This window comes from Doryrhamphus excisus, linkage group LG5 (genome assembly GCF_037039965.1).
Source record: "Doryrhamphus excisus strain RoL-2023G ecotype Guam linkage group LG5, RoL_Dexc_Guam_v1.1, whole genome shotgun sequence".
In the NCBI taxonomy this organism is placed as follows: Eukaryota; Metazoa; Chordata; class Actinopteri; order Syngnathiformes; family Syngnathidae; genus Doryrhamphus; species Doryrhamphus excisus.
In genome coordinates this window covers 15,834,141-15,843,715 of record NC_136361.1, presented here as the reverse complement: position 1 = coordinate 15,843,715, position 9,575 = coordinate 15,834,141, and the positions used below count along the sequence as shown (strand labels likewise).

The 9,575-nt window shown below is 49.2% G+C and overlaps 2 protein-coding genes across 3 annotated transcripts in view; one reads left to right on the top strand and one right to left on the bottom strand.

The window, feature by feature from the left end:
* Positions 1-206: 206 nt before the first annotated feature.
* znf526 (zinc finger protein 526) lies at positions 207-6,071 on the top strand. Its single transcript, XM_058053008.2, has 8 exons — positions 207-413; positions 840-1,165; positions 1,818-1,972; positions 2,476-2,571; positions 2,651-3,327; positions 3,400-3,541; positions 3,616-5,097; positions 5,167-6,071. Exons 2-8 carry the CDS (start codon positions 874-876, stop codon positions 5,317-5,319), a joined length of 2,997 nt encoding a protein of 998 aa, XP_057908991.2. The 5' UTR covers positions 207-413; positions 840-873; the 3' UTR covers positions 5,320-6,071.
* The window catches only part of cicb (capicua transcriptional repressor b), a 40,178-nt gene continuing 34,454 nt past the window's right edge, over positions 3,852-9,575 (bottom strand). Inside the window, exons 16-20 of one of the 2 annotated variants that reach the window (XM_058053007.2) lie at positions 8,792-9,090; positions 8,564-8,721; positions 8,296-8,447; positions 7,110-7,382; positions 3,852-6,933 (exon numbers count right to left, since the gene is read on the bottom strand). In XM_058053007.2, coding sequence (XP_057908990.2) covers positions 6,653-6,933; positions 7,110-7,382; positions 8,296-8,447; positions 8,564-8,721; positions 8,792-9,090 — 1,163 coding nt within the window. In that variant the 3' untranslated portion in view covers positions 3,852-6,652. Of the gene's footprint in view, positions 6,934-7,109; positions 7,383-8,295; positions 8,457-8,563; positions 8,722-8,791; positions 9,091-9,575 lie in introns of both variants that reach the window. The other variant, XM_078790777.1, reaches the window with a different exon arrangement.

Below are 9,575 nucleotides of genomic sequence, written 5' to 3'. Positions count from 1 at the left end.
TAGCATTGTTAGCATAAATAATAAACTACATTTCCTTAATTAGAATGGGAAATTACAATACATAGTACATATTTTCACCAAAAGGGGGAATTCCACAACGGCATATGAGCCAATATCAGTGGGTCAAAACTACAATCCCCTTAAAGCATTGCGTATTTTGATCGATAAGCACATTGTCCAATCATGACTTTTAGATTTGAGCACTACCGCATTGGGCGGAGCTTAGTGTCACGAAAATGGAGGAAAACGGCGGGTTGCAGTTTGACTGCATGTCTTGAATCACCATTCCCAGGGAATATATTTCACATATATTACTTCCATGTCACAGGCGACGACGGAGGACTCTTGGTCGAACGTGTGAGTGACGCTGCGTGATGTGTGGGGAAGTCACCGTCCGTAGACAATAAATACAGGTAAGGATACAAAAAAAAGGAAGGGCCCGCCGCCATTGCAGCCGTAGAGCTTCGGTGAAAAGTGGCTAGCGCCGCCTGACGGACCGCCCAACGAACCTGGAGCCGCTGTCAGGAAATCGCGGTGCCGAGAAATAGGTCTGCGTTGTCCGGGGGAGCGCCTCCAACCGCCCTCTCGACGCCATCACAGCGCATTTTAATGAATGAAGATAACAGAGGAGCACTGTTACCGTCGAAATTAGCATGCTATCAGGTGTCGAGGCTAACAGTAGACAGGGCCATACTGTTTGCTAACTGCTATGTCGATTCATAATTTAAAGTAATTACATTTAGTCCATATAATAAACAATGATATGGCAATATTAATTATTTGCCACATATATTAAAGCCATAAGCAACCTATAACATTGTTAAATATGTCTTTTACAGGGTTGCTCAATCATCTAAAATAAAACACAGTGACATGATGGAGGCTGAAGGCGTCCATGTGGAGGCTGAACAGCCGGACGAGATCTACATAGAACACCAGTACATGTGCAGTGAGTGCCACCAGCTCTTTAACACCCTGGAGGACGTGCTGGTCCATCAGCAGATTCACACCAGCCAAGAAGGCGAAGGGGAGGCTGGCGAGACCGTCCAGTGTGAGATGGAGCAGGTCCAGCAGTACCAGTGCCTGGAGTGTGGAACCATTCTCTTCAACTCAGAGGAGCTGCTTCTGCACCAGGAAATGCATATGAGGGAGGCTGAACAACAAGGTGAGGAATTCTGGGACTAGTCTCTGTAGATTTTGTAATGCATACATAACTTCATTCATTTTCTACCGCTTCTCCTCACGAGGGTCGCGGGGGTGCTGGAGCCTATCCCAGCTGTCTTTGGGCGAGAGGCGGGGTACACCCTGGACTGGTGGCCAGCCAATCACAGGGCACATATAGACAAACAACCATTCACACTCACATTCATACCTATGGACAATTTGGAGCCAATTAACCTAGCATGTTTTTGGAATGTGGGAGGAAACCGGAGTACCCGGAGAAAACCCCATGCATGCACGGGGAGAACATGCAAACTCCACACAGAGATGGCCGAGGGTGGAATTGAACCCTGGTCTCCCAGCTGTGAGGTCTGCGCGCTAACCACGCGACCGCCGTGCCGCCCATACATAAATTAGAAGGAAAAAAATAATCATTTTAGTAATTTATGAGGGAGTAGAAAAATGAAAACGTGACCAAAAAAGGCTAGAATTTTGGTAAAATAATATTCAGGAAACAAAGCTAATAGACCAAATTAATAATTGGTAACAAAGTGTCAAATAAAAACTAAAATTTATAATAAAATAATACCATCAGTAGCACGTCACTCAATTTGTACTATATCTCACCAATCTATCTCTGTGTGATTATGACTCAGAGACTCTGGTGCCTGAAGATTCTGGTTCTCAGCTTCCCAGACCAGTCCAGTACCAGTGTCTTGACTGTTTGGCCCTGTTTGACTCACCTGATACTTGGCTGGAGCACCGCAGAAGCCACAGCACAAGCACCACACACAGCCAGACGGAGACCATAGTAAGGGACACATACGTTCTTCATGTACTGTGATTGTTAGAATTGTTAGTTGTAGTCATTTTTTTTCTTGTCCCATGAATGTGAGGTCCAATAAAAAAAAAGCCGTATGATTGACACGATTATTAGGGATGTCCCGATACAATCTTCAGGATCGGCTGTATTTTTGAAGATCAAATAATATCGGCCTGAGCTGGGTCCTGTATCATGTTTGTAACAAAAGCTTCATTCATTTTCTACCGCTTTTCCTCACGAGGGTGCTGGAGCCTATCCCAGCTGTCTTCGGGCGAGAGGCGGGGTACACCCTGGACTGGTCGCCAGCCAATCACAGGGCACATATAGACAAACAACCATTCACACTCACATTCATACCTATGGACAATTTGGAGTCGCCAACAAAAGCTTTAGTATTAAAAAATATATATATTTGGACAAAAATCGGATCGGGACATCCCTAATGATCACAGCAGTACTATTAATTATATGAATTCCTGTCCCGGCCACAGGAGTACATGCTCCAACCAGACGGTACGGTGGCTCCCGTCAACAACATGCAGAACTTTGTGCTGACTGAGCGTCAGGCTGGGGAGATCTTGGCACAGGTGCTTGAAATGGAACGTGTGCATCCCTAATTGGAGAAGAAAGCTTTGTCCATTTTTACTTTGTGGCTCTTTTTTTTAGGTGTTTGCACAGCAGCAACAGAAGAGCGCCTACTCTCGGGTTTCCAAATCCGGCTCACGCGCCTCCCTGCTGCCCCCGGTGACGCCCAACCCGGGTTTGGCAGCTATGCAGCTTCAGATTCTAACCGCTCAAGCTTTAGCCGACAGCTCCAGCTTGCTCGGTCAGAAAAAGCGTGGCGCCCGCCTGAGGTTGGCCCCCAGCGGCCGCAGTGACACCCAGCAGCGGCAAGCGGCTGAGATGGTGGTCGTCCACCCGTACGAATGCTCCGAATGCTCCCTTGTTTTCCAAACCCCGGAGAACCTTCTCCAACACCAGGGGGAGCACTTCCTGGGTCAGGACAAAGAGAGTTCAGAGGCAGGGGTCATGAGCAGCTTTGAGGAAGCAGACAAAGCTGACGGCTTGACAATGACACAACCAATAGTAGAGAAGAAAGGGGCGGTGTGGTCCAAGCCGCAGAAATGCACGCTGTGTGACCGCACCTTTAATTCCGCCAACCGCCTCAGCGCCCACCAGCGTGTGCACGAGTTGGGCACTCACGAATGCAGCGAGTGCGGCAAGGTCTTCAAAAAGGAGGCGTCACTGCAGGCGCACATGCGCACTCACTCGGGCGTGGCCAGGTATCTGTGCGTGGACTGCGGACACGGCTTTACCACGGAGATGACCCTCATCATGCACAGGTGAGCATGTGACCCTATTCGGTGGTACCCCAATCTGTTCCCGTAAGCTTCATCTTCGCTTCTATCTTACAGGAAGTCACACACCCCAGATCCCTTTCACAAATGTCAGTTCTGCAACAAAACCTTCACGAACATGACAAAATACCTCTACCATCGGCGAACTCACCTCAGCCTCGACACCCCCGGCACGCTGACCCCAAGCGCTTCCATCAGTGTACTCCAAATCCTCATTTTAGCAGTCCCCAACTTGTAAGTCATGTTTCATTAGCTGTTGTCTCGTCTCTGCAGGTGGATGCCGCCCCACGCCGAGCCTCTCTGTCTACTCTCGCCATCCTGCAGAGAGTGAGGGAAAAGAAGAACCTGATAGCACCCCTCACAGAGGAGGAGATGGAGAAGATGGACCAGGATCCTGCGGGGGTCTCTCAGAGCAGAAGTAAGGAGGCCAAGCAAAGAGAGATGATTGAGGATGTAGTAGCAGCAGCAGCAGCAGCTGAAGAAGGCTCAGCCCCCAAACCTGAAGAAGTTGCATCCATCTCAGCTGTTTCGTTAGATAAACCATTCACTTGTCAGACCTGCTCCAAAAGGTTCCTCTCGCAGCTGCAGCTCATCCATCACCGCCGCACGGCACACGCCCCCGAACGCAGATTCCTGTGCGGCATCTGCGGCAAGTCTTTCAAAAAGCAGATCCACGTGCGCAATCACATCCGCACGCACACAGGCGAGCGGCCGTTCCAGTGTGCTGACTGCGGCAAGACCTTCTTGTCCCTCGCCAACCTCACACGACACAACCTCATCCACACCGGCCTGAGGCCTTACCGCTGCAACTGGTGCCACCGGTCCTTCTCGCAGTCGTCCAACCTGCGCCAGCACAGCTTGCTCCACTTCGGGGGGGCCGGGCTGAACTGCCCCGACTGCCCCGCCACGTTCCGCTGGGCCAAAAAGCTGGCAGCACATCGTTTTATGCATCACCCGGGATCTCCTGCCCCGTTCCCGTGTCCTCACTGCGAGGACGGATTCCTCACAAGGAAGCAACGGGACGCCCACTGTTTAGAGCAGCACCCCATCCTGCCCCCAGGTGGACATGCAGGAGCGGTGGACGTCAAATCCGAGGCATCCACCTCAACGGTGTGCAAGGTCCAATCAGAAGATCCCAGCAGTGTTACACGAGGAGGCCTGGACTGCAACATCTGCGGGAAGAAGCTCAACTCTGCCGCCAACCTTAGACTTCACAAACTGAGCCACCTTGGTGGTGCTGGGCGGCCACATGGCGCCCTGGGGAAGCGTGCCAAAGCCCACCAGTGCCTCGTCTGCGGCAAATTCTTTGCGTCCACCTCCAGCGTGGCGCTACACCAGAGGGTCCACACCGGTGAGCGCCCCTTCCCTTGCCAGGAGTGCGGCAAGCGCTTCCGCCAGAACACACACCTTCGCGAGCATCTTCGCACGCACTCCGGGGAGCGGCCATTCAGCTGCGAGGAGTGCGGGAAGTGCTTCATCCAGAGCATGCACTTGGCGGAGCACCGGCGTACACACACGGGCGAGCGCCCGCACGTCTGCCCCCAGTGCGGCAAAGCCTTCAAGACTTTCTCCAACCTGAGAAACCACAAGACGACGCACAGCAAGCAGCAGAGGTTGGACAAGGAGGCTGCTGCTGCTGCTCAGGTTGCCGTGGCAACAACCAGCTCAACCGTGACTGTGGTGGAGGGTCCTGCGGTGGAACTAGCAAAGGGGCAGTCTCACCTCATCCAAATACACGCATCTGATGTTCAACAGGTCAGTGGATCTGATGATCAAAAGCACACCACATCAATGGGGAATTAAATATGTCCATCTCTGTCACAGGGCACCCCGACTATCATGTGCAACGAGTTCGGGGAGACCATCGCCATCATCGAAAGCAGCGAGGGTGTGGCGCTGCCCCTTGAGCAAGCCCTGGAGATCTTTCATACAGCGTTGGAGAACGGCCTCACCGTGGAAGGAATGCAGCTGCTCTGAGGACAAACAGCAGTCAACCAAAAACAGACATAATAAATGCTTACAAATGACTTTAGTAGCAGATAATGGTTTTCGTTGTCGAGGACACCATCTTGCAAATGTTTTTTAAAGTGTATAAATGAATTGTACCTTATGATCTTTTTTTAATGATTATTTTTTATTGTACATTTCTGTGAACCGGATGTGACCGGCTGCCACCAAATTGTTTTAACTCAAATGTTTTGTTTTTGCATCACTACCATCATTAACAAACCTTTACCACCTAATTGCTTTTTTATTGGCATACTGAAAGTTACAGATACAAAAAAAAAGCGTTTTTGTCTCTCGGATACTGGAACAGCAAAAAACAAGTAAAACACAAACATTTAAAAGCCATACAATTGTGTAATCTTTTTGTTTTACCTTTTAAGGAATGGGCACCATTTTAACAGTTTATATGTGTCCATAAAGACTACAGTATTTATCCAAGATGTGGTCAGTGATTTTGATTGCGGCTTGCGTATAGCTCTATGACGAGCAATAAAGTGACAAAAAGGGAAGAAAGATGTGCTTGTCTAAAAAATACTTTTTCCTTCTGCTGAAGGAATACAATGAAAAAAAAATGCCTGGTTTGTTAAAAAAAAGGTCATCAAGGGAAGACTGGAGCATAGAGGGGTGTGCATGCGTGACGCAGCGTCCTATAAATGACAAGCCAAGACTAAAGACAAGTGAATGCAATGACAGGAGAATTCATTAATAAAATAAAAAAAGAATTCACAGGAACAAACCCACTATAAGTCAAAATACGTATTAAAAAAATGACAATATCGCCTTCAATCCCCCCCAAAAAAGGATAATGGCCGATGATGCACTAACCTTCCTTCATGCGTAACTGACAAGAGGCACAGGAATGTTTGCTTCCTTTCTGACTGGTACGCGCAGGGAAATAGCGGGAATGATGGCACAGCCAGAGAAGTCAACTTTGCAGACGCTCATAAACCTTTTAAGGTCTTGAGAATGAACAAATGAACCTCAACGCAGACGGGTTGCAGGTTCCAGGGATGTAAAGTGTTGAGGGCCCAGCCCCCCCCCCCCCCCCTCCGAGTGTATGCGGAAACTTCAAAAGAAACTTTCCCGTTTCATTCCAAGCAAAATGTCTTTTTTAAAGCCGCTGGCTTTTCCCAGACTGATCATGTCATCACATCCGAGGGAGGAATGTCTCTCCAAGGTGATCAATACAAAAGGTGTTTCCACACCTTTTTTTTTGGTATTAGGTCTCACATCATCACAAAAAGATCTTGTGTCTTCTGGGAAAACGAAAAAAAAAAAAAACTCTGAAACACATATGCCATCCTCATCTCGAAGAGTCCTGTGAATCACCGGGATCCTCTGGGCTCCCCTCATCCCCTTCTTCTTCTACATCATCCTGCAAATCCCCGCCCCCTCTCCCTCCATCCAGTGATTGGGTACCGGAGGGTCCAGGCAGGGCGTCGTGGGGAACGGGTAGCCCCGATGCGTCGGAGGGGGCAGCCGTCTGCATGATCTTCTGCCGAACCTCCCTGATCTTGAGCTGCAGGCACACCTTTGTGGGGAATATATCGGAGTATCTCGTCTGGAAGGCTGCGGTGGCTTGAGCTGCAAATTGGGACAAAGGATGATGCAAGTGGGAACGTCCATTCGCTTGACCTCATAAGGGTCACGGGTGAGCAGGAAAATAACCAGGCTGACTTTTTTCCAGGTGAGAGGCGACTTAAACCCTTTGGTCACCACCCAATCACAAGACACATGGACTGTACCACTGTGTGACTTACCTGATGGAAAGAAGCCCTGCTGCTCCTGGAACAGTTGCATGACCAGCGCCCTCCTCTGGTCCAGCGTTCGGCGCAGGGACGAATACGGCACTTTGTCAAACTCCAGCTCGGCCAGGATGTCCTCGCCGTCCGTACCCGCCGCTCGTTCAAAAGTAAAGATGTCACCCTCGCATTTGGCGGCGCTTTTGGGCGTGTTGGGCTCCGAGCTGCAGCTGGAACGCCGTCGACTCTTCCTCTTAGGGGACGCTTGGTCATCGGTGGCAGAGTCCAAATCTGGACCAGAGGAGAATATGACCAAAGGTGATATTAATGCACAAAACATCATCATCGGAGTGGTTAGCATGCAGGCCTCACAGCTAAAAGACCGAGTTCAATTCCACCCATCTCTGTGTGGAGTTTGCATGTTCTCCCCGTGCATGCGTGGGTTTTCTCCGGGTACTCCGGTTTCCTCCCACATTCCAAAAACATGCTAGGTTAATTGGCGACTCCAAATTGTCCATAGGTATGAATGTGAGTGTGAATGGTTGTTTGTCTATATGTGCCCTGTGATTGGCTGGCGACCAGTCCAGGGTGTACCCCGCCTCTCGCCCGAAGACAGTTGGGATAGGCTCCAGCACCCCCGCGACTCTCATGAGGAAAAGCGGCAGAAAATGAATGAATGAATGTAGTAATGTTAATGTTAGGCTGCACGGCACGGAGTGGTTAGCACACAGGCCTCACAGCTAAAAGACCCGAGTTCAATTCCACCCTTCCACCCATCTCTGTGTGGAGTTTGCATGTTCTCTCCGTGCATGCGTGGGTTTTCTCCGGGTACTCCGGTTTCCTCCCACATTCCAAAAACATGCTAGGTTAATTGGCGACTCCAAATTGTCCATAGGTATGAATGTGAGTGTGAATGGTTGTTTGTCTATATGTGCCCTGTGATTGGCTGGCGACCAGTCCAGGGTGTGCCCCGCCTCTCGCCCAAAGACGACAGGCAACACGAAGGAAAAACCTTCCTCATGGACATGATACCGCCTCTGACCTAACCAGAGATGAAGGAGCCTGCTACTTGTATACGCTCATTATTGAACCACCGTTCAGCTAAATATGTGGGAGCTATAAGTTTGACTAATTAGTTCTAATATAAGAATGCGACTATAATGTTAACGCTGTAAAAACATGATTTATTTCTTGTGACTCAGACCTGTGGAGTTCTTCCTCTTGCGTCGATAGCTGCCCAAGATGGCGCGCGGCGAGGTGGCAAGGCTCTGAAGCGTGGGCGAAGGTAGCACCTCTTCCGGTCGAAACTCGGGCAGCTCTGCGAAACGTTCCTCAAAGTAGACCTCCGACAACACCCTTCCCGACCAGCAAATATAAAGACACACACACACACACACACACACACACACAAAAGTATATATGCACCGTCCGCCATTTGAGTGTACTGCACTTAAACTAGTGAAGACACTCACTTGTCCACAGAGTCAAAAGTCTTCTTCAGTGGTGGGGGGCGGGCTTTGACTTTCTTTGGTGCAGGCCCGTCTTTGTCAGTGTGGGGCGGCGGCAGGGTGGGCTCTGTGGCAGATGGAGGTGGTAGGGGAGAGGAAGGGAGGGATTCCTTCCATCCAGCCTAAAGAAAAACACCCATAGATGATTTAAGTACAAGATTGGTTGTACAGAAAAGCCATCGGTTGTCTAACCTCTCTGGAGGTTTCGGCTGTACTGGAGCCCTCTGGTGGCTTTTCAGAGGATGGCAGCTCTTCTGCTGAATGTGCAGCAGGAGACTCCGTCTGTCCTGCTGGTTCCGTGTCGAAGGAGAAGTGGCTGTTCGATGCCACCTCTCTTTCTCTTTCTCTTTCCCGCTCCCTTTCCCTTTCTCGCTCCTTTCCACGACCCCCTCCTTCGTAGTTGCCCACAGGGATGCTGGCCAGTGTTGCCTTCACTTTCTGGGGGGGCCTGACAGGAAGCTGGCTGAGCTTGGGTGTGCTGGGTGTATTGCCTGACAAAAAGGAAAAAAAATAATTTGAATACAACTAGAGAAAATACTATAAACATATACACAATGACTACTTGGGTGTAATTGGTGAGTCAATTACAACTAGCATAAATAATCCAAATAACAACACTATTCAATTAACCAATAAACCAAGTCTCCTTTAGCCTTGTAAATAGTCTACAAAAGTAAATAACCACCAAGGTCTGTAATTATCGCCATGTCAAAAAACATTTACTGTGGCTGTAGGCAACCTCCTAATTAAGTTTGATAAATGTAACTCAACAAGATGGCAGTGGCTGCATTTGAGGTGTCATCTACCTCTAGATGGTACTCTGATATCAGTGGGAAAATAGTACGCATTACACAATGAACTCATATTAATGGTATTACGGCTGACAGAGCAGTTTGCTCCTCATTGCTATGACAACATTGGTTTTGTTGCTGATGTGTTGTACAATATACTTAAAATCGAACTAAGATTTCCTTTC

What these genes read in the sequence shown, in the direction of transcription:
- znf526 (XM_058053008.2), top strand. Translation starts at nt 874, where the DNA reads ATGATGGAGGCTGAAGGCGTCCATGTGGAGGCTGAACAGCCGGACGAG. An exon ending in CTGGGGAGATCTTGGCACAG is followed by an intron (nt 2,572 to 2,650) that starts GTGCTTGAAATG and finishes TCTTTTTTTTAG; the next exon opens with GTGTTTGCACAGCAGCAACA. An exon ending in ATGACCCTCATCATGCACAG is followed by an intron (nt 3,328 to 3,399) that starts GTGAGCATGTGA and finishes TCTATCTTACAG; the next exon opens with GAAGTCACACACCCCAGATC.